Source organism: Thalia democratica, chromosome 2, assembly GCF_965202585.1.
Source record: "Thalia democratica chromosome 2, ktThaDemo2.hap1.1, whole genome shotgun sequence".
NCBI lineage: Eukaryota > Metazoa > Chordata > Thaliacea > Salpida > Salpidae > Thalia > Thalia democratica.
The window spans coordinates 57,911,022-57,936,224 of record NC_139166.1 but is presented as its reverse complement, the minus strand read 5'-3'; the positions used below and the strand labels follow the sequence as shown (position 1 = coordinate 57,936,224).

General features: G+C 27.6%; 1 protein-coding gene across 2 annotated transcripts; it reads left to right on the top strand.

Moving 5' to 3' along the window:
• Positions 1-2,228: 2,228 nt before the first annotated feature.
• LOC145830181 (ADAMTS-like protein 1) lies at positions 2,229-18,649 on the top strand. Of its 2 annotated transcripts, none has more exons than XM_082938094.1 (17): positions 2,229-2,636; positions 10,000-10,219; positions 10,422-10,607; positions 10,812-10,989; positions 11,079-11,256; positions 11,708-11,889; positions 12,773-12,879; positions 13,158-13,284; positions 13,497-13,782; positions 14,308-14,564; positions 15,118-15,300; positions 15,767-15,895; positions 15,968-16,183; positions 16,491-16,674; positions 17,430-17,637; positions 17,808-17,926; positions 18,088-18,649. In XM_082938094.1, exons 1-17 carry the CDS (start codon positions 2,356-2,358, stop codon positions 18,326-18,328), a joined length of 3,282 nt encoding a protein of 1,093 aa, XP_082794220.1. In that variant the 5' UTR covers positions 2,229-2,355; the 3' UTR covers positions 18,329-18,649. The 2 variants fall into 2 exon arrangements, with proteins under 2 accessions (XP_082794220.1, XP_082794221.1); XM_082938095.1 differs by lacking the exon at positions 2,229-2,636 and adding an exon at positions 9,056-9,157.
• The last annotated feature ends 6,554 nt before the right edge of the window (positions 18,650-25,203 follow it).

The window sequence follows — 25,203 nt, the reverse complement described above, 5'->3', positions numbered from 1 at the left end:
AACTCAAAACTTAAATAAAGAGAATAAACCATGTGAAATCAAGTTGAAATACCTTTAGTTTGAAAAACTCGTTGGTATTTATCAAAATTTCAAACAAATATTGTATTCGGCTAAGCTCGTAAATTGATGAAAAAAGTGTAAAACGAAGCTTATAAAGATTATTGAACAAGTATTGCTAAAAATATTTATAGTTAGTACGCAACTTGTATTATAAGTTTACTAATTTCTAAGCTTGGTAAAATATAAACATTAGTATGCTTGAATATAGTTTCTTTGATCAGAACTTTTAACTCTTATGATTGATGCTGTTGAGATTTTATCTCGCTCCTTCAGAGACTCTTATCGAGCGGATCTAATACGTAAGAAGCTGTCAACGCTAAGAGGAGTGCAAAACTGGTAAAACTCAATCACTCAAAACTTTTCCCAAGCACCCTTTGAAGTGTTGCACCTCAATGTATTCATGCCTCAAAACGATACCTTTTATGTAGGCAATTTAGATATCTTTTGATCGCCAAACAGCAGGGAAAAAGGGTTTCTTTTGTAACTACTTTAACTTGAGTCAGCTGATAAGATTTGAAAAGCTTTCAGTGATGTTCTGAAGGCGACCTAAAATACATTTAAAGTTTATATTCAATTTTTTGCTGCTTTTCTGTTAATTTTGACACTTAAAATTTTTAATATTTTAAATCAACTTTGAATTACTTTACAAATTTTAATAGTTATAAACTATAATCGCTTTTTAAATCTTTAAAAAGAGGCTTAATGTTGAACTTTAAGCATTTCGATACAAAATATCCAATTAACAGAAATGTTTTTTAGTTGATTTAAAAAATACTTGTTACAAAAATAACATCAAAGGAACACTGTTATTTTTAGTTATACTGTAGATAATTTGACAACTTAAACTTTTTACAACTTTTTAAAACTTTTTAACAAAACAAAAAAAAAATTAAAAACGTTAAAACGCCAATCGTTTTATAGTAAGTGCTTAATACTTTTATTTTAACATTTAAAATATTAAAGCAACGGACTTTAGTGACATATTCGAACGACTTTCGTGTATAAACTACTTATTTAGTTTGATAACTTTTATATAAAACTAAAACAGCTATGTACATAGATTACTTCTAAAAACATTACACAGAAGTATTTTGTAAACAAAAGCTTCTTTATAGTTCAACAACATGATTAAAACTTTATGAAACTACATCAATTGTTTTAGACGAAAAATTGTAGAAAATAACAGCATTTGTAGTACAGGTAAATAGCGAACATGAGATAACTTTCCATGTAAAGAAAAAAGGTTAGAACTTCGTTGCTTACAAATTATTTTGAGTATGTAAGGCTTTGCATAGGAACTTGTGTAAGAGCAGAGTAAGACTAGAAAATGTTTGAGTAAAACAATTTTTTCTCTGCTTACAAGCTAAGAACTTGCATTTTTGTTTTTAAGTTTGTTTCAGAATGTGGTGGAATTTAGGGACTGTAACATGTTTTTATAGTGCTGACAAAAATAGTATTGTTTTAACATTATTTTGTTTATTAAACTTTGGTTAATAAAGATTAGTTTAGAAACTTTCCATATAATTACTTTAGAACGAATTTAAATTAGTCAAACTATCAAAAAAGTTAAATCACAATACCAGTAAAAGTTTTCTATTAGGTTGTGTATTTTTCGGATTTTAACTTTTTAAAAACTAAAAAGCAGAAAGACAAAAAATGAAATTAATAGTGTAATATGTTTTAGGTAGCTTTTTTATTAACTTAGACTTTTTTTACCTAGAATGACTTAAATTGTTATTTATTGTTTTAAGTATGTTGGACTACAGTTTAAAAGTAAATTGATTTACCTGTTTTGTATACAAACTTTACTTGCAATAAAACTTTTTTGTAAATCTTAGTATAACTTATAGCTTCACGTACAAACTAAATAACTGCTGACACACCAATAGCTATGACAGCGTACATTACACAATGTGAAAATTTGCACTTATTAAAACCGATCCCGAAGCAAGGTACACAAGAACAATTAATTAATTTTCCATCGCATATTACCGACCAGACGTCAATAAAAAAAGAATTACATTGTAGTCATTTTTAATCTCATTAGCTTCCTGCTTTATCAAACTTATTAGTAAGAGTAACATAATTAAAAAATAGCATAAAAACTTGGACTCTGCCCAACTGGTTGTTAATTAATTTTCATCAATCAAAATCACCATTTCAGCGATTAAAACCTTGTTGTATGTAAAAAAGTATACGAGCATGCTTATCAACAAATTATGAGGCAGAACTCCAGCAAAGCAGAGCACCGAGTAATTGTTCAAGTAGTCAGATGATATCAAAAAGTTGAAAACAATGTCAGCAGCTAGAAGTAGCAGCATATTTTTATTATACAAATTTGTCATCGTTTTTGTCATTTCGCTCGAACCGCGTCTCCACGGCAACCTTATTGTCGCCGCCGTTTCTTGGCAACCGACCGGCGATTGTTCCACGGCCAACAAGCCGCAATCAAACGGCTCGGGGGTTGAAAGCGGGAATGCAGGTACAAGGCTTCCATTAGAAAGTATTTTCCCGCTTAATAATAAAAGGAGGTATGTTGAACTGGTGAACGAGGCATCGCGTGAAGTCAGAGCCCAGTTAGTTTGCTGTTTTTTTAAGATAAAAATATATTTGGTTTTTATTAATTATTGTTTGTACTATCAAAAAGAAATACTTTAAGAAATATTTTATAAATAAGAAAAAAATATGACCGATTTGTAAATAATTTGATGTTGCTTGAAAAAAATAATTACAAAAAATTATCGTTAATGGTGTTACAAAACAGTAAATTTAAGACTAGTTTAAAAAACATTTAAAAAATAAATAAATTTTTAACACAAAAAACTGTTATTAAACTTATAGTTGAAATATATCATGAAAAAAGTCTGATTGTTTTTTTGCTTATTTATTATCTAAAACTTAGGTTGGTCGATTCATAGAAAGTTTTGAATATAGACTGCTTTTATAACACTTAATTGAGACAATTATATTTAAAAAAAATGGATAAACAAACTGCAACAAAAAATTAATAATAACAACGAGCAATTTTTTTTTTGTGATTGCATTACCTGAGCGATCTTTAACTACAAATAGTTGCAAACATATAGTCAAATGTAAATATTTGCATAAAAAAAAACCTTTTAAAGCAGGTTACTTGGCCTTCGCACAGCGTTTCTTATGTGTTTTTGCCTTTTGATAATCTCTATCATTTAACACTTAAACACTCGTCGATATCATCTATTAGCTTTGCACGGTAGAGTGTTATAATCAAATTAACACGTTCCTATAATTGACATCTATCAATTACAAAGTTTGATTTAAAAATATCATAAAAGATATGAACGGTTGAAAGTAACGCAAAATAAGATGGGGAAATTTTTGAGAGCTAAATTGTTGAGATAACTTTGTGATTTTACTTTGATGAAGATTTTAAATCTTTTAATATGCTTACGTGATCTTTTTGTAGTAATTTTAATTTGTTTTTACTTAATTAGTCTAAAATATTATATTTAACTTTCTTAATGAGTCTAATAATACAAAAATAAATTATATTAATCTATGATGTTATAATAAAGTAAGTAAATTTTCACTGTTGGTTAATGTGCAAGAAAATTTGTTTCCTAAAAAACATATTTGAAGTTAAAATTACACGGTTTGAAAATAGTTATTGTGAAAATTTTGTGTTTGCTTATTCATTAATGTACAAACTTTTATTTTAAATAATAAAAAAATTTTGTCACTAAGCAAAACTAGATTAGTACTATTTGTTTTGTTATAACTGTCAAGATAATTTATTAGTTTTTAATTGCATTTTGTCTGTTAACAGTTCAAAAGGACTTCTACAAACAAAAGGCTAGCATTAATTATGTTGTTAAGTAAAACTAAGTGTAAAAACTTTTCATATTAGTAACAAAAACAGCTTTCAAAAATAAGTTAAAGATAAGCCTTTAAGTTACAATAAATCATTTAAACTTTAAATAGTTCTAGATAAAAATATCATGCTGTTAATAGACCCTAAATTGATTGTAGACTATGATTCATAGCTTAAAACTTGATTATTATGAAGTTATAAGGTACTATATTTTGTAATGTCTAGAATGAAATACTACATTTTTTTTTTCGATACAATTTTTATAAAAAAAAGTCTCAGTTTACAAAGAGCTATAAAATATCAAGTTTGTTTTAAAATGTTATTTAGTTGTTCGCTAATAGTATGTTTATTTTTTATCAAAGATCAAAGATAAATTATTTTTTTGACAAGTGTTTTTTTAATGAAATAAAAACTTGAGGTTTTTGTTTAATAGTCGTTAAAAAACCTTCCTTTGAAGTTTTTAGGAGTTTAAATATTATTTTGTTTAATAAAAGTAATGTTTATGAGATGAAACAACATTATTTTACAACCCTAAACGAGTATTAATTGTGTTTGACAAAAAACATCGTTGGATAATAAAAGATTATGTAATGTGATTGTGTAAGCTATTTCACTATATAATGAAATGTGAGATTAACAATATAACTTATTTTTCAAGTTATCTCAAAGCTAAAAGTTGATACAGATCTTCTAAATATAAACATTAATTGATTATTACTTTTTAATTTTTTTAATGCTTTTATCACTTTTGGTAATGCTTTTTAAACACTATTTTATTTAAATGTTAATTCTTTAATCACCAAAGTTTGTTGATAATTTTTTTTTTAACAAAAAGAACGTTGTGTATTTTTAAATATCTTACTATAATATGGAGACTAAGTAAAAGTCCGATTACAAAATAACAGCAAAAAAACTGCCAACAATTATTAAAGCATTTATCTTAAAACAACTTTATCAAGATTTTATAGTAATACGGTTTTGTATCAAAATTAGCACTAAATATCTTTGCAAACTTCAGAAAATAACAGAAAGTTACAAGTTAATAACGCTAAAAGCCCAAGCGAAAACAAAAATGATAGTTTAAGGGTTTAGTAATAACGCGAAAGTTTCAACTTGGTTATTAAATTTTGAGGTTTTCAGCTTTGTTCGTCGGCACAACTTTAATTTGGCCCGGTGTCAGATCTTATGAAAATTTGTATTTATGTAGTTTTAAAACGACATTAATCCTATAACGCATTGTGCTGCTAATACACTGAAGTTTTCAGCTAAACAATCTTGCATTTGTAAATATATTTTTTGTGTTTTTACGAGGCTTTTAGTTGTTACAAATTTTTATTACTAGCATGAAAAGCGGATTTAATTAAGATCTTCTCTTTTTGATCAAAAGCACCTTGGTTCGACAATTCCAAATTTAGAAAGCAGTCATCATCATTACAATGCTAACATTATGTAAAGTTTATAATTAAATATATAAATATAGTAAAATAAAACTGAAAAATAAGCGTCTTTTTTGTGCGAAAAAAACCGAACAAAAGTCTCAATTCTCCCTAAAATTTTAAAAAGTTACGTCATAGACCAACTCGTAGTAAATTAATCTTGTTGCGGCAATAATACAAACAAGTTCGTATAAAAACTCATTGGTGGTCTTTTGTCATGAAAAAACAACGAGTTGCACTTCTGTGCCACTTCAACAATTTGTTGTACTACGACCACCCCGACACACAAAAACCTTTTTTCTTTTTTGTTTTTGTCGCAGGCTCTGTTGTAGCACAATAGTGCGATGGCTACGCTGTGTGTTAACAGTAGCTACTCGACAAAAGACACAAGCTCGATTAATTTGTGTTCAGATTTCTTTAAGTCGCTGCAAAGACTAGATTAGGTTTTTAAAAGATTTAGGTAATTGGAAGTTAATAGGTTTTTGAGGTATTTTTAAGTCCGGTTAAAAAGCTAGAAATATTTCTTTGTTTTTCTTTGTTATTTAAAGTAGATATTTTAGTTTATTTTAAAGCTTATAAGTAAGGCTAAAAAACTAAGTAAACAACAGTTATTTAAATTCAAGTTTAAGAAGCTTTATCAGTATCCATAATATTTTAAATACCTAGAACTAAAAACAAGTTACTTTAAAAAAGTTTATCTTGATAGTTAGGGATTGGTTTGAAGTAATTTTTTATAATAATTTATTCAGATTTTCAATTGTTTAGTTATTAGATCAAATAATGTCAATTGTTTATAATTAATAGAATTTTTTTCAGTTTTTTTTCGCATTTTCTAGGGAAAAAAATATTTTTTTAATTAATATCTTTGTTCACAGCTAAATTTCTAAGCTTAGAAATTAAATTTTTTGCAAGTGTGATATATTTAAAAGTAAAAAAAAAAATTTTTAAGATGTTTACTTCTATACGAAATTATACTAGAAAAATAATTGAAATTTCCAAAAAGATGGTTACCGCACTGTTATATAGTATTAGAAATATTTATATCACTGATAATGATAAATCGTCGTGCAAGTTTTTCATTAACAATTGAATTTTAATTGCTTTTTAAAATAACAAAAACCAGAGATTTGGATAAAAACAATTTTTATTCACATTTAAATCGCTAGCAACGACGCTCTTATCCGTTTCAAACTCAGCAACAAAGTGCCATTCATTAAGTTATTACAAATACAGTTTGTTTATCACTAAACTGTCACACGCAGGATACTGTTTATGAACGCCAGTATTACAACTGCATTGTGGCATATAAGGTCGATTTCGTTTGTATAGGAAACGGTATGATGTATTTATGCCGATGTGATCCATCACTCTAGTGCAACGAATAAGCGCGGTTTAAACAACCGACGAGACGCTGTTCTGACACCATCGAGAGAAAATCCCCACCACTTTGTGTTTGCGCCGGTGACCGCTCATGCGAATCGACGTGAGAGTTGTTGATTTCACAACTCGATGCGGTCGGCTGCGCTCGCTAGTACTTTAATGCGCTCTACGGTTCTGAAAGTTTTAAAACTGCTGTGCAGAAACGGCCAGGAGAAAGAATGAAGTAAACCGAATTGTTGATGATAAAACATGATTTTACTAAATTGATGTTACTACGGTTTAATTGTATTTCTTTGCATTCAGTATACAAAAGTCGGTTAAAACTATAAACAATATTTATTAGGAAGCATAATTGAGAAAAAATATATGATTTTACTATAAATTTTCTCAAACAGTTTTTTAACTTTTTAATCTTTCTGAGAAATTCTCTAATACTAGCGCTTAAAAAAAATTTTATAATTGTATGACATTTCCAAAGTATAAATATAGCTTCTTTCATGAGCAGAGCATTTACATTCTACACATAAAATTTCTTTTTGTAGGTAAATTTCTTTTACATATTGAAAAGCGTATACAACAAACGCTTCATGAACATATAAATGCGACCGGTCGAATTTTCCAAACAAAAATAAAAGGCACATTTACGACACCAAATGCGCACTTTCCTAACCAAACAAAACGCGTTTCCGGCATTAAGCCCAGTCAAGACGGCTTCGCTGTTCAAACAGCCCTGTGCTTGTGATTCTACGCAGAATTACCCGTGTATAGAAACTTGTGAAAAGTTTCGAAAGTTTTAATCGTAGGTAGTGAAGTTGTGTAGTTCGGAAGTGAGTAAAAGTGCAAATAAAAACAAGTGATTGTGGAGAATTATAACGAATAAAAGCAAATATTTATTATAATCGTTTGTTCTTCGCCATTCAACTCGTGTTTGTTTTGGATTTTTGACACAGAAAAAGGTGAAAGCGTTTGCAGCGTTTTCAAACAGCAATAAATATGTTTTTTGTTTCGCTTGAACGTTCAGTTGGCGCACACTTAGTTAGCAAATCGAAGTGTATAAAGTTGTAAGATTATGTTGCAGAAATATTTTGATGCACAAAGTTTTATTACAGAATTTTTAAATCAGAGACTACTTAAGTACTGCACTTGGTTAAACTGAGTTAGTGATTACAGAAATAAAAATATTAAAGAAGACATTTATTTGTACAAATTAAAAAGATAGAAAATTTACCAAACAGTTCTCGTAGGTAATTTGTTCTTTAAAAAAGACTATTTAGTATAATGTAAACGTAATTTGTGTATTCATATTTAAGAAATAAAATTTTCACTGCTTATTATACTAATAGTTTAGTTGTTTTTGTTTCCAAGATATAAAAGAAAATCTTGAAAAGTTGAAACTTCATCAGAGATTTTTTTTAGTAACTACTTTTTCTTTTAAGTTTTTGAATCAAGTTTATAGATTCAGGTCTAATAATAGCATTTACCCTTTGAACCATACTTAAGATGAAGCAATTTGTTTTAAAGCTGAAGTTTATGACAGACAGATTTAATAACATATTGTTTTCGACAATGTTTTTGTTTTCTGTCAACATTACAATTTCGTGTAAATAGTTTGAAAATTAAATATGAATACTTTTTAATTAGAAAAACTTACTCATATTTCATAATATTTTCAACTGACCTTTTCAAAGCTTTGTCGCGTTTTTTAATGAAAATCTTCTTTATACATTTTTCAATGACAACTACATGAACATAGTGGTGTAAGCTGTTTACGCGAGACTAAAGACAATAAAATTTTGTTTTGAATGTGTTTATAAAATTGTATAGACACGAAAGCATATTCATATTATGATCTCAATTCAATTTCAGTATATAAGGTAAATTTTATGAAAACTTTAACTTAAGCTTTCTGCAGTAAAAGTTGCAGTCAGTCTATATAAAGATTGTAAACAAAGAAGCTATAGCTGAAAAAAAACACAAAAATAATATTTACACTAAATACTGTTAAGTTTGTTGATAACAAGATCAGAAATATGTTTTTTTTTACTAAAAACAAATTTGTTTGTTTTGGTTTGTATTTTAAGTTCGTATTTTATAATTTAAAGCAATTTTTTTAAAAGTTTTTGATTATTTTTACTTTTTTATCGCACTATAATACAGCTTGATACTTTTAAACGTTTAAAATAAAAACCATTATTAGAAGTTGTTTTCTAACTACTATTCAACTCATATTACCATTCAAATTTTTAACTTATTTCAATTTTTTTTACTTCAAATCAAAGTTTTAGTTGAAAATAAAACAAACTAACTTTACTTATATTTAACAGTTTCGGAATGTTATGTATAAAACAAACATAATCTTTTTAAGTACTTATTATTGTTACTTAGCAGTATTTTTAGTTGCTATTGGACCCTGTCAAAATATCCCAATTAGGTAAGTACCTTTAAGAAGCAATTCTTAATAGTTTTTAAAGTTGTCATAACTAAACAGTTTAAAAATAGTTATGTTGTACCTAATGAAAACATAATTTCTACAAGGTTTTTATAATATCAAATGAAAACGTTTTACTGTGATATCATTTAAGCCTCATGTTCTAAATGAGAAAGGTTATGCGCTTGATATAAAAATTTCAAGTCTTTAGTAGAGCAAAAAATAATAATAACCAGTAAATTAGTACATGAGAAAAAACACACTTAACAACTTGTTTATATAGAAGATTAATTTCAGTAAACTTTTAAATGTTTGTTTAGTATAAACTCATTGAACTTTAAAATTAATTATTTAAAACTAAAAATTTGCATAAGCTACAAAGAAAAGCCAATAGATAGTGTAATAAAGTTTTTAATAATTTTAGACCAAGTTTACCTGTTCTAAGTATATTTTTATATCATTAAATTTTGCTGTTTTACTATATTGTTTTACCCATTTAGCCGAATTAAAATAACGACTTCTGTATTGGTATGTTTATACATAGTAGGTTTTTTTCTTTTGTCTAAACATAACTATAATGATATATTTAAACTTGATTAGAAAATTAGACAAAAAAAAGCTAACTTATAGAGTTTTATTTTTAACCAACTATGTATTATACTAGTTTCTTTAAAAACTCTGACAGTATAAAACATAGCCTTTCCGGTAACATTTTTACTAAGTAGAAGAAAAATGTAGGTTGATTTAAAATATTTTTTAGTATTTTCGATAGGCTCTCCTTATCTTTACATTAAATTAATAGCGAAAACTTAAAAAAAATTAAAAATATTCCAAAAAATTTTCAGATGGGAAATAGGTCAGTACGGTTCGTGTTCGAAAATGTGCGGCAGAGGGATCAGAAAAAGATCTGTCACGTGTAAGTTCATGCCTGAAAACTCCACTCACCACGTCACCAACGATGACGTCATGCCTGAAATCATGTGCCCCAACCCAAAACCTCAGTCGATTGAACCTTGCGGGTTCGCTACCTGTCCCCCTGTCTGGATGAAGTCTGGTCTCGGGAAGGTTAGTTTTAAAAAACCTATTGACATACCAAAATATATTCATGATAGTAAGTTTTTTGTTCATAGATTATTACACCAATTTAAGCAAGGTTTAAACATTTAACAATTTTATAAGCTTAAGACCATTCATTGAGCTTAGCCTAGTAATTGAGCCTAGTCATCTACTTTAACGAATACTTTTTCATTAAAAACAACTTTTTTAGTGTTCTGAACAATGCGGCAACGGGTTTCGTGAAATTTCTTTTTTGTGCAAACAAAGAATAGGAACAGGCAAATTGATTCAGGTGCCTTCAAAATATTGTTCGCAGAACAAACCGTATCGATTGACCAGGAGAAAGTGCAAAGTTAAAGAATGTGAACCGAAATTCACTGCAGAAGATTGGAGTGAAGTTTGTGGTTTTAAGTTTAATTAGTATCTTTTCATAAATTGACATATTTAGCAACAATTTAAACAGTTTTTAAAATGTTTTAAATGAAAACTTAACTAAAAGGTATTTTATTACTAAAACTCATAAATAACATTATTTATCTGTAATTTACTTTGTTACTGACTGTTAAAAATTCAAAAATGTACAGCTAAACTCTTCTTTTAGTGCAAAGGCGACTGCAATAAGTTACAAAAAGGTTGGCAAACAAGAAAAGTTGTCTGCATGTACATGAAAAACGGAAATTGGCACAAAACTAGTGCGAAATTGAAATACTGCAAAAACTTGAAAGCACTTCCAGCCAGAAGGAGTTGCTCACTGCACAGGAAATGTATGTCCAGCTTGGGTGAGTCAACTATGTGTTAAATTTAAAAGTAGTTAATTTCTTTTAACGTCTGAGTAATTTGTATAATGTTCTATTTAAATATTTTGTAGCTGCGAATCAAGAAGGGAAAAGCGTGATTAAAAGAAGGCCCAACCCGACCAAAATCAACGGAGGGCTGAGAGTATTCGTGCAAAAATCGGCCAGAAAAAACCCCCTCCAACTGACCCTTCCGCTGAAGGCCTTCGTCATCCCTGGAACCACCATCATCGCCAAGTGCAGCTTCAAAAAGTAAGTTTTAATGCAAACAATAAACACCGTCACGTGCAAGGTCAATGCGCTACAAAATAATGTTTACTTATCGGCAAGTGGGAGAGAACGATGAAGGCAGTTAGCTTTGATTATCTGCCGCTTTATTTGCTCATTTGATGGCAAGTGAGCAAACAAGGTGACATCAATCAGAGGAAATTTCGCGTCCTGTTTGCTCAAAAACTTTAGACGGTGGCCTAGTTTTACAATGAAAAATAAACATATATTTGCAGTTTACTTTTGCTATTTTGGCTTCAAACAATCACATATCGCTATAATATAATGAATATTGTAGTGAAATTTTTGTAATGTTTGGTTAATAGGCGATATTTTCGGACATCATTCTTCCTTTTGAAGCTAATTAAGGCTATTTTTACATTGCGGTGATCTTATATGTATTTTTTTCTAGCTAATTAGTACTATTTTTACTCAGCGGTGCGCCATCAAAATACGCGTGGTTCGTAAACAAGCGAAGGGTGAAGAGAAGGCAGGGGAAGGTGATGGTGACGAAGAGGGGCAACCTGAAGATGTGCAAGATCAGGATGAGGAGGAGGCAGATGGTGAAGTGCCAGGGAGGACAGGGCAAGAGCAGGCTGCTCGTTCTCATCAACAAAAGTTTAACTTATTTTTTTTAAGTAATCCTTATTACCAAAAGCAAAATTTTAACTGGTTTAATTAAAAACTAAGACTGTTGTAGTGTTTTAGGACTGAGTTAGTAAAATTTAATTTAAATTCAAAATTTTGTTACTAAACAATGTGTTACTTTAAAAGTTTAATCTGTTTTAATGCCGTTTAAATGTTTTATAATAAGTGAAAAATAAAATCAGCTTGAAAACTGAGTAGTTAATTAAGTTAAAGATTTTGAAAAACCAAAGTTTGACTTTTGTATTTTCTGAATACATATCTTTGTGTTTATAAATTACGTCAATTGTAATTTTGTGTTCAATTGAAACAAACAGCAATTTCTCAAACTTAATGTTTTAATTAAAAACGTGATTTATAATCTGATATATAATGTACAATGTTTTTAATGAGAACTGCATTGTAAATTGAAATCAAAGAGTTGTTTAAAGCGGGTTCGTAAAAACGTTTTTAAAAATTCATTACCAGTTTTTTTTTTTTTTAATTTATCCATTTAACATGGTTTGAATGAGTTTATGAATTACGTGACCCATTGTAGACTAATAAAGCATTAAAAATTATCTTTATTTGTAACACAAGTTCAACAAAAGGTCTAAAAAAACTTATGGTTGTAAAAGTTTTCACATTGCGTTAAAACTTTTGGCTTAAATAAAAACTTTATAGTAATTTTCTTAGCTATTATTGACAAAAAATAATGATAAAGCTTAACTTTATAAAAGTTTGCTGTAGTTCAAAAGCAAATAATAATGTCGCTTTACGTATAACAGCTTTACATTGCATGACAACGCGTGTATGAACATGAAAAGCAACTAATTAAAAAAATTTAACATTAAATTTGTATCTAATTAACCTTTAGGAGCTGCCAGCGGACCACATAAAGGTTTAATGCAAGTCAAAGAGAACCACTCGCAAGAAGGGGGTCAAGCTTTTCAACAATCCATTACCAAGTACAGCGATAGAAAAGTTTGTCACATTTTACGTTTACAAAATTTACATACAAACTTAAAAAGCTTCATTGAATTATTAAACATTTCCATCAAAATACTAATAAAATATTTTAATTTAATTTCAAAAATCATTGGGTAATTTTTATTTTTAAAGTTTGTAACAACACGACCCAATAAGTTAAAATATCTGTTCAGTAAATTCTTAGCATAGGAGCGACTTCCATTGTACAAGTTAATTGTATTAAAATTCCATGTATACACACAACTTCGCGTTTCAACTTTTAACATTTGCAGCATTTGAAGCTCGCAGCTGGAACTAAAGCTGTGAACAAGAAGGTAATTAGAAAGAAACCTCACATAATTAACGATTACAAAGTCGTCCAACTACAAGATATTGTACCAGCTAAAACTGACTTTTTAGGTTATTTAAAAAAATATGCTATTAGATTTTTAGACTATTAAAAGTTATAAAGTTTTTTGTTTATACTTTTGAAAAAACTTACTCTCTCACCGTCTCAATAAATTTGGTAAAATCTGAAAAACTAATCAAGTTTCTGTCAGTTTTTATAAACACATTCAACAAAACATGCATTTTACTTTAATTTTGTTTCTTAAATTAAAATGTAATTTCAGGCTACAGAGAACGAAAACACCTTCCGTTGGACTCGAAACAATCCACTGTGGTTGTCACGACAACGCCTCCCCCTACCGACGAAAACGGTGTGAAAAAGGCGCCATCTATCCACGTTGCGCCGACTATCGACCCCCTTCAGTACAATGATGATGTCATAGTCAACGTCGGAGGGTCGGTGGTGGTTGTTGGTTCGCGACGGGTGACCATTTTGTGCGAGGTTACAGGGGAATACCCTTTTGAGGTAAAATGGTTGAAGGACGGGCAAGAAATCAGAAATAATGACAGGTTTGATTTATTTGTTACATAGTTATCTTGTTTAAATTTTTATTACACTACTCGAAATGGGTGCACGACTGTTCAATTTCTTACAATTCAAATTCCGACAACTGAAGTTCTTACTACTTGTAGTTATTTCAAACTATATCTATTAATGAAGATTGGTTTTTATTTTTTATAATCGTAATGTAATTAATAAGAACTATATTCACATTTTATTTGTTTTATTATTTCATTTTTGAGATAGGGTTAAAAGCAGCTTTAGATTTTATTAAAATATATTTGTTTTTATTATTTAATTTTTTCTCTTATCAACTATTCAATTTATTCACAGTTATAATTTTATTTATTAGAGTTATTATAACTAAGTTGGCCTTTTTTTAACTAAAAATATTTTTTGAAGTTATGGCCCCTTACATTTTTTGTAAAAACTAGCGTTGTCGAAATTTGAACAGTAGTTTACCCCTTAAATAGATTCTAATTTATAAACATTCATAGTTAAACACGTAAAGAAAATATTATATCTTAAAACAGAATGATCAAGCTCGGTGATGGATCCCTGAGAATTTTCAACCCCGAAACGTCAGACGCTGGTAACTACGTTTGCATGGCAACCAATCAGTGGGGAAACGACAGCCGAATGGTTTCACTGTCAGTAACCAACAAACCAACAGTTGTGTCCACGACCAGAGATATTGACGATTTTGTGTCCATGGACTTGACAGTGACAGTTGGGTCCCATGTCAGGGCGAGATTAGGGGCCCGCGTTGTTATCAGGTGCCCGACTAGAGGTTAGTAAAGTGAAATATTAAGTTTAATAATTTATAAAATTTTCACTTTTTTTTTAAGTCATAAGACTTTTTTCTTAAATCATTAGACTTATTTTTTAACGCTAGTTTCGATAATAACTTTCTTTTTTTAAATGTTTATTACTGGTTGTTAAACAGACTAAGTACTTTATAATTCAATTCATACTTTAACGTTATTAAATTACGCAAACTTGCAGGATTTAGAAAGTAAGTCAGAGCATTACAAAATTTCTGCCAGACTATCTTTATTAAAAAAATTATGCAAGTTGTATTACATACACTTTACGAGTTTTCATTTTGTAAATAATGTCAAAAATAATGAAAATTACACCCAAAGCAGCTGCTATTGCAGTTTAAAATTAATTTTATATCTAGTTTGTACATTGTGTGTAGCAACATTGAGTTTTCAACAATGATGTTTTTTATAAAATCACACATTAGAAACATTGATTCATTTCAAAGTTTATTTGAGGTCTAAAAGACAAAGTTTTATTTCATGACAAGTTTTATGTTTTATTAAAAATAAATATTACAGGCTCACCAGAACCATTTGTTCAATGGAACAAAGACGTCAACGGTCTTCAAAGAAACTCACAAATTTTAATCGACAATTCTTTGGAAATATTTCCCACCACTTTGGCTGACACGGGACATTTCAGTTGCTTAGCAACAAACCCTTTTGGTAGCTCTTACCAAGCAACTATACTAGAAATTGTCGGTGAGTATAGATTTTAACTGCTTCAAAGCTTGTAATTATTAACAAATCTTAAAAAATACCGTCATGTAAAACCATTAATATGTATAATTTTTATTATTTTCACAATTTAAACTAGATCTTTTTTTTTTCAAAAAAAAAGTTTTAGTTTATACTTAGAATAGCAACTTCTAATTAAGTTATACAACAAATCTATTTATTAGAAATCAAACGTTAATTTGGTATAAATAAAGTTTTTTAGTTTAAAAAATTTCTCTTCTTTTCATTTAACTAGTTTCAATTATATAGTTTTGTTACTAAGAGTATTTACTGTAACTTTAAATAAATTGTAGAATGTACAGTACCTGTAGAAAATTTTATCTGTTGTAGTACTGTAATAGTGGAAGTTCAATAGAGTATAAATAAATTTTGATTTTTATACGAAATAAATTTTAAGTTTTATTCAAAACTTTTTAAATTAAATAAACAGACCCGCCTCATATTTCAAATGATGGAGTAGTTCGAAACTCAAATGAAATAAATGGACTTCCAGAACTTTTATTAACCGGTTATAACGATCCAATTTACAGAGTTAAAGCGAACACCACTGTTATGATGGGTAGGTTTCAATACTGACTAAACTTGTTAAACAAATAATAAACATGAATAATTTAGTTAATGATACGTATAGGTTGTCCATTGACTGGGTATCCGGAACTAACAATAAAATGGATGTTCAAAGGAAGTGCCATAGAAACAACAAACAGTTCGACAAAATACAGACTGATGCACAACAACAAAGTTCTTTCAATCAGCAACTTCAACAACGTTTCAGTTGGCGATTACTCTTGCAAGGGAACAAACACAGCAGGATCGGCAGATGCTAGTCTTCAACTGAAAATTACCAGTAAGTTTACTTTTAAGCTTCATATTTTTGAATATGAATCTACTGTATTTTAAGGTATTTTTTACTATCATTTACCTGAAAGACTTTTTTTTTTTTTGATATTGTTAAACATTTGTTTTATGCTTTATACCGTTAATATTACTTTTCATAATAACTGACAAACATACATATTGTTTGTTACATTAAAAGTTTTTGAAAAAGCTTTATAAAACAAAAAATATGAAGTTTTTGGTTGAAAAATTAAATTTTTATAAAGACTACTATAGCCTAAAAACTGCCTTGCACTCAATTTCTTATTTATTTTCAGTATACAATTACCAAAAGGAGGGGTTGACGGAATGCAGTGCAAAGTGCGGGAACACGGGAACCATCACTGACAAGCTGTTGTGCATAGAAGACGGAGTGAGGACGGTGGACGATTGGTACTGCAAAGGAGTGGCCAAGCCGCAAGTTGAAACCCGGTCCTGCAACAGAAAAGACTGTCCGCCACAGTTAGTACTTTAATGTTGTTGTAAGTTAATTAACAAAAATCGCCTTAGGCAAAACATTAAACTGTATGACTCGATTACCGAAATATTTTTATACACCAGGTTCTTAGACCAAGCTTTTAGCGCTTCTTCGTCGTTAAATAAAATATCTAAACAATTTATTTGTGTTTAATTAAAAAATCAATAAATATGTATGTATAAAGTTACGTACGCTTGCATTATGCCCTTTGTGAATACAAAACTATAAAAACATTTATGAACATAAAAGTAGAAGCTAGAAAAGCATATTTACGTTTTTCAGCGAATTTAGGTCATAGAAGTTGTTACCTAGATTAGGCGGATTAGAGTTCAAACATGTTATTTAAAAGTTTTACAGGAAATAATTAGTCTTTAATGTCAAGTGCTGACTTTTTAATTACTCATATCTGACTTTTATTTTACTTTTAGCGCATTTAAACCCTTTTTACTTTTTAAACAAAGTCTTTGAACTAATTTTTACAAGTTTTTACATATAAGTTTAGACTTTACAACCACTTTTCGACTTTTCACAAGATGCAGAGAAGTAGTTACATATATTTTTTTAACCACTTAAATTATTGCATTACATTATTGCGTAACTTTTTATTTATCTTAATTCAAAAGTTTTGTGTTCAGCAATTATATCAATATTTGTTATATTAAAGTCTTTAACAATTACTGCAAAACCGTTTGATGCCACTTTATTAGAAACGAACTAACTTTAACATATATTATAAAAGGTATTACGCAAACGAATGGAGCAAATGTTCAATTGATTGCGGAAATGGAACAAGATTTAGGAAAATATCCTGTGTGGTTCTCATGTCAGACGGAACTGTTCGTCAGGTTGCCATGGAAAGTTGCCGTAGCAACCAGCAACTTCCGCCACAAAAAGAAACCTGTTTCAGTAACTCGTGCCCTGAGTGGAAACCAAAACCATGGAAACAGGTTAGATTCGGTGATTTTGTGAAGGATTTTAAATATTGTACTCACCTACTGTCTCAAATTAAATTTTAATACAGTTTCAGTAAAAAACTCTAAAATCATTTTTATGTTCTGTTTTTTTCAACGACTAAACTAAATAGCTTTTTTGTTAAACGTAAGTAACAAACTAACAGTGTAGCAAGAAGTGTTACGGAAACGGAATTGGAATTCAATTGAGGCAGGTCCACTGCGTGGCTAACAACGGCACAATCGTCCAAAAGTCCCACTGCAAAAACCTGCCGAGACCAGAAAAGTAAGTTTCTAATGATAAAACTTCAGAAACAATACGTCATTTATTAATGATTAAAAATAATTTATCAAACAATTTGAGTTTATTTCATTGCATTTACATATTTTCTTCTTAATACATTACTTTTATAACCAAAAATGCTATAGAAATGCATTTTTCACCAGAAAACAAAGCTGCCCAAATATCCGATGTCAGCCTGTTTGGAGACCGAGTCCCTGGTCCGTTTGCTCGGCAACTTGCGGCAGCCATGGCATAAAAACCAGAATTCTGGCCTGCTATTACAAGGGCAGGCCGAAGCAGACCGCCAGGGGGCGTTGCCTAGCGACGAAACGACCTCAGGTTTCCGCCCCCTGCAACAGAATCCCCTGCAGCGAAAAACTTGTGAGGGTGCAGGGAAAAATTTAGATAATTCTAATTTACTTAAGTTCTACAGGACTGACCTAAAATATTGTTAGCATATTTTGTTTAAACTTCACTTTACTTTACTTAGATAGCATGAAACTGTAGATGGTAGTTTTGAGTTATGACACTTTAAGCCTTTTGTATACTGAAAGTATCAAAACTTGCTAAAGGTTTTAACAATATATTTCAAAGATTATTTTCTGACGAAAGTTAAACTGTTAAAGTTTATAGAAACTGCCTTTGGTTTTTAAATGTATTATAGGCCTAATTATTTAATTATTTAATTTAGATTTATAAATATACTTGTTTTTTTTATTTAGTTTGCTGCTAAAATAAAAATTAATTTTTTTTAGTTTCTTCAATTGTTTTTCGAAAAAGTCTTTTCTTTAAAGCAAACGATAAGCTATTTAGAATAGCTTTAAATCTCAATAGTTATGTAGTTTAGAAAAAATAAAGTTTCATATATCAAAAAGTACTTTTCGATTTTAAGATACAAACATTTTTTTTTTAAATTGTTTGACATACTGTTTTGATATAAACAAATCATATTTAGTTTTCTTTTACTTTTATATTTCATTTCACTGCCTAATAAACTGCTTATATCCTAAACAGTTATTTGTTATACAACTTTCTGCTTATATATTTTTACAGCTTAATATTAAAGGTTTTATGTATGATTTATTTTATATTTCCCTAAAATAAAAATACTGTTATACATGAAACATTAACTAATTGTTAGTACTTGTGTTTAGTGTTTGCCAGTACTAGCAACGTTTAAGATTAACTTAGCTATATAAATAAATATAAATAAAATTATACGTGTTTGTCATAACTAAAATTATAAACTCTTAAAAACAAAATAAACTGGCCAGTATAGCTTAATAAAAGACTAATTTTTATAAACTGTTTTCATATAAAATATTTTATATTAAAATAGATTAAGAACAACACATAAAACACGTGTTTGTCACATGTAACTTCATCACGTGACGTAAAAAACTTAATTTGTACTGTATAAAAACTTAAATTTATTTATTGCTCAATTTTTATTTTAATCTACTCTTAACAACTAAAAGTTTTACAAATTGTCTAATCTTATAAACTAATATTTATTGTAAAAAAAAGAGATAATCCTTCAAAAATTATTCAAAATAGTTAGATATAAAAATATTTGTTTTCAGTTATAAAACACTGTGCAATAAAATACACACAAAGTTTATTGTTAAATTAAATTTAATCGAAAACGAATCTAAAAAATAACTTATTTAGATTGCTTTACTAATTTACTAATTTTTGTGAGCTTCATCAATATTTAAATATTTTCATTTTGCAAAATACTGTATTAAAATTATAAAACTACTTTTTGAAGCTTTTATTCATATGATTTTTTTCCACATAGTTAGCTGAAAACTATAGCTAAATTAAGTTTTGTTGTAATTTTATCTATTTTTTTATACTAGATTTTACCCAAAAATTTTTATTTTTTAAAGCAAATACATATAAAAAAAAAACAATAAAACTTTAAAAGTTTGTTAGCTTATACTATAAAAATGCACAAAAACATTTAATCTTAAAATTTTCGTAAAAAATTCTGAAGAAAAGCGAGAAAAAATATTTTTTAATTAAGTATTTTACAAGCAGCTTATTGAACCATTAATCCTAATAAACACATAAAGAAAGAAAATATATAGTTCAAATAAAAGATGAAAATAACTCAAAAAATATACTTAAACATATATAATTAATAAACCGGGTTTAAAAACAGATCTTTAGATTATCGAGCTTAAAACCACTCATTCATTTTAACTGTTTTAGATACACACATTAAAAAACATTTTACACTATAAGTCATAAGTTTAAACCATTATGTGATTATAATACATTAACAGTTATTTATCATTATATAAATCTTATGTAAGCAGTTTTGATGGCTAACATTAATCATTTATGTAAATTTAAAATAAAACAAGTTCATTAGTAAGTATTGTGAATTAGTAGAAATTTTATTCATTTATAAATTTTCAAAAAAAGTCTTTTAATTGTAGGCCAGCTAATAAGCTAACAAAAAAAAAGCTCATTCAGTCACAACTTTCAAGAACAATATTTTTATAAGACTTAACTAACCGCGAAATTAAAGTTTATTTTCAAACTAAACTATAAGGACAACACATTGATCAAACCGAGTTGTAATAAACACTGTTTAAAATACTAAACATTTGTAAAAATGTTTGGAGCTCTAACGGCTTTAACATACCACTTGTCTTCAATGAGACAATAAGCATAAAAATTAAAAATTTCTATTGAGAGTGTATAACAAAAATTTATTTAAAAGACTTGAATCTAGAAAATTTTCTAGATGTTAATAGCTTTTCATACTAAAAGTAGAACATTGAAAAAATTGAAATTTATTTAAAAATCTAGTTGAAAAATTAACTAACACACTTTTTAAATTATTTTAGCACTTTTTTTAGTTAACATAGTTTATTAAGAATAATAAGATTAACTTAACAAATTTAAAATAAATTTTATCTCTCACTCTTTTACATAATTTCAAAAAACATTAGTTAATCCAAATTTAAAATAAACTAAACTCTACAGAGCTTTGTGCTTTAAAAAACATCTAAACATTGAATTTTTTTCGGCTAGTCTTTAATTAATTCATTGAAATTGTAAAGTTGATGTATTTTCATATAAATTAAGGTTGTTGAAAAATAAATAGGAAGTGTATTTTTTAAGCAAAAAGTTAATTGTTATTAAAAACAAAGTTTTTAGTATATTATGTTTTATTTTTAAAACGTATTAATTGCTTTTATGTTTTTATAAGTAGTTTAATACTATTAATATATAATTATAAGTACATCAATATACTTTTATTGAATTGAGCATTAAAACTATTTTTTGTAAATAAAAGTTCCGTAAGTTTCAATTATTAACAAAATGTTTAAAGAACTTAATCATTTGATAATTAAAAAAAAACATCAGGTTTGTTTAATTAAAAACACATTACCACATCACAAAAACGTCAAGCAACAGTGCATAGAGCTGTCATGAAATGTTATCTGTTCGAGCTTAAGTACACTTTAGAAGCTCGAATGTTTTGTATAACATGCACTCGAACGTAAGCTGGTTACGATAAAGAGGAAATATTTTGACCATTGGTGAGGTGTAGGAGCCTCGCGTTCGGTGTTGTTGACTCAGCTGACACTTCACCACAAACTTGAACGGTTGCACATCTTTGCTACTTAGCAGCGTGTTTTATTTACACTATAAACGTTTTTTTTTTGTTTCTTAAAGCTTTTTTTTTTAATTAAAATTCTTATATTATTGGTACTAAAAACAAAGTTAATAACAAAAACATATACTCTTAAAGCTTTTTATAATCAATTATAAACACAGAAAGCTTGAAAGTTAATGCTTTTAAAAGTTTTTTATATTTTTTTATTGATAAATATAAACACTAAGTTTATTATACGGTTTTAAGCTTCAATTGTTATTAGCAGTTTTTAAACTTAAAGCTATGAAAAAAAAAAGTTAAAATATTTTTTTTATACTAACTTAACTGTATCATTCAGCGGTTAAGAATGTACGAACTTTGTTAAGTCAGTAACTGTTGCTAAAAATGAAAGTATACATTTTTCTTATTTAAACTTCACCATTTAGTTAACTTAAACTATAGTACAAAAATTTTAACATAGTTTTTTATAACATAATTTGAAAACCAAAAACTTTTTTTTGTATACTACACATGAGATTAATCACTCTTTTTTAACTTTATTTAAATTTTTCTCAAGCTCTTGTACTCAGTAGTAGTGCTTTTAAGTAACAACAAAAAATTGTTTTATCTAGATACAACACAACAGATTACCTTGAAAATTTTAGTAGGTTAAATATTTTTCCAATTCAAACAAACTTATAAAACTTAATACTCGTATAAATAAAACTGAATTTAATTTCATTTGTTTAATTGATTTTATAGTTCTGTTTAGTAAAGTTTAAAAAATAGCATTAAAAGTTAAAAGATATCAATTCTTGTAATTTTAAATAAGATAATGTTATTTTATTTTTCTTAATTCACTTTAAAAGGATAATGTTAATTATAGCAATGTATTTAAATGTTTCTAAAAAGTATTTGTAAAGTTAATAACACATGTTTGAGGTTTCTTATTTCTACAGTTAGAACTTGTAAAAAAATTTTCTTCACTTTGGTAAAATATTAAAACCAAACATGGTATAAAAATTAAATACAAAACAAACTAGCATGTAAAATAAAGAATTAAATATTTTGAAATAGACTTATTTGTTGGTGATTTTATAATCTCATGAGAATAATATAAAACATTATTGAAATATTTGGTAAATTATTTTATTCTAAGTTTTGAACTAAGTGTAAAGTAAAATATTCTAAACTAATTGTTTTTCGCTAAAGTCATTTAGTTTGATTTACGCTAAAAAAGTAAACTTATCTTTTTTCTTTAGCTAACGTAGTTAAATGCATGACTAAAGAAGTAAATTAAATTAGGAATAAACGAACTTACACTTCAACAGTACAACTTAGTAGATTAACAGCATGTTTTCGTAAGTAATAGTTCAAAGCTGTTTAATGAAAGCTTAAAACTGTTTATTGAATGATGTTATGCCACCAAAAAAGATCAATAGTATCACCATACCGTGTTTACTATAATGAAATTATTATATTACAAATAGGATTACTCAGCTTAACACCGAAAGTTTTTATGAAACTTGCATTAAGCATTTAAAGATTTTTTTACTCAGAAAACGAGCTTTTTATGCCTGAAAAATGTTAGTTTTAAAAAGTAACGTTTAAAGTTTGACGGTATGATTTACATATGTGTTAAAAATGACTTCGATTTTTAGTACTACTTCACTTGTCTAGATTAATGCTTTATATAAAAAATTAATTTTGAAGTTTATACAATGAGTTTTAGATAAACGATTGCACTTTTTTTTTTACTTATTACTTTAATGCAATTAGAACTTTGAGTTTTAGAATTATACTCAATACTCGTATATCTTGAACAAAGCTTTCAAAGTATAAATAGCTTCTTTTACAAAACAATTTTATTAATAAAAAGAAAAAATAAGAATTAACTTTGGTTAATAATCAAAAAATCAAAAAAATGATATAAGTTACAATAAACAAATAAAATATAATAGTGAAAACCAGCAAAATGCTACATTTAAAGAAACAGTATATACCTGTTGTGTTAATTTCAAGAAAATTATTTATTAAATTATTAATTATAAAAAAATAAAATATGTTATACTTTTTTATAGACATTATTATAAATGTTTTTTTTTTCTTTTACTTTTTGGTGTAAGTTTTGGGATCTTTAATAAAAAACAAACTACTAATGTTTTTTAAGGTCTAGTTGTTTGTTTAAACAACTTGTAAAATTATTTATTAATATTTAGAACTTTAATGCTAAGAAATACTTCATGCTTTCGTTATTTTTACACAATATCACATTATGTACTTTGACTTTCTTAAATTAATTAGGTTTTTTAATTTTCTTTGAAAACGAAGTACACACTATTATAAGTTGTAGGCATATAAAAACTATACTTTTGTTATATTACTTTATAATAATACACAAAAATAAAGAGTAGGAACTTATTTTATTATCTAATTTTTTTACAATAAATGGGAAAATAAGTTAATCTTTACACGTTTTGCTAAACCAATCATTTCTGCAGTGTTACATGGTCATTAATGCGTGACAATTGCGTAGTCTTGACAACTAAAAAACAAATTACATCAGCGAACTAATCGTTCATTTGTTTTTAAAAATATTTCAAGTATCTTTCAATCAATTTTTTTATTGTCTATTTTAATCAGTAGATGACAAGTTTTATTTAAAATATTTGGAGCTAACAAGTTTGAATGCTAAGTTAATCCATTTTGATGAAAAATACAACAATGAATCAAACAAGTTATTATAACACAATCAGAACTTATAATGTATGAATTTTTTATGTTAAACTTGTAATAAATCTAATGTTATGTTTAAAAATTTGTTGGCATATTTATAAGATACTTTCATTATCATTGCGAACTATGTGAATAAACATTTTTGTTATGAAATAACAGGGATTATATATTCTTAGTTAGAGTTTTCGTCAACGGTACCATTTAAATTTTTAGATTTGCGGAAACACTTGTTTTGAAAGTTTTTAACAAGGGATTAAATAAATTAAATTTGTTTTTATTCTCAAGAGCTATGAAGGTTCTTAAAACAAATGCTCTTTTGAATTTGAAAACTCGATCATAAACATCAACTCTGTTTAGACTAAAAACATTTATTTTTCGGATACAGTTAGTACGCATCAGTAGCTCAAAATATTTTGTATACATTACTAGCGTCTGTTGCGTGGTTAAAACAAAAGCTTTTGATTTATTACCCCAGTATGTCAGGTCGTGTGTGTACTTTGACCTAAGACCTCCAATTATCATTGGTTCGTGTTTACATATGCTTTAATGTTTACTGAGAGTTGTAAGCTTGTATATTAAAAAATAGCCATCTGCTGCGCCATGAACATGTGTTTTGAATAAAGCATAAAGTTGATGTGGAGTTAAAACTTAAGCTAGATATAAAAGTAATGTAAGAAACTAAAACAAATCCCATGAAATTGGTATGCCTGTATGCAAATGCGAAATTAAGCAGTTGCATTTTTCGGCTTTAATTTGTACGTATTATTTTTATTATGTTGTTTTAGCTTTAAAGCATCTCTTTTTTTATAAAAAAAATTATAAAAACATCTAACTAATTCTTACAGTTGTCAACCAAGTTCTTAAAAAATAACACTTTAAAAATCAAAGAAATAATAATGTATCTTTGACATTTTTACTTTAAATGTTA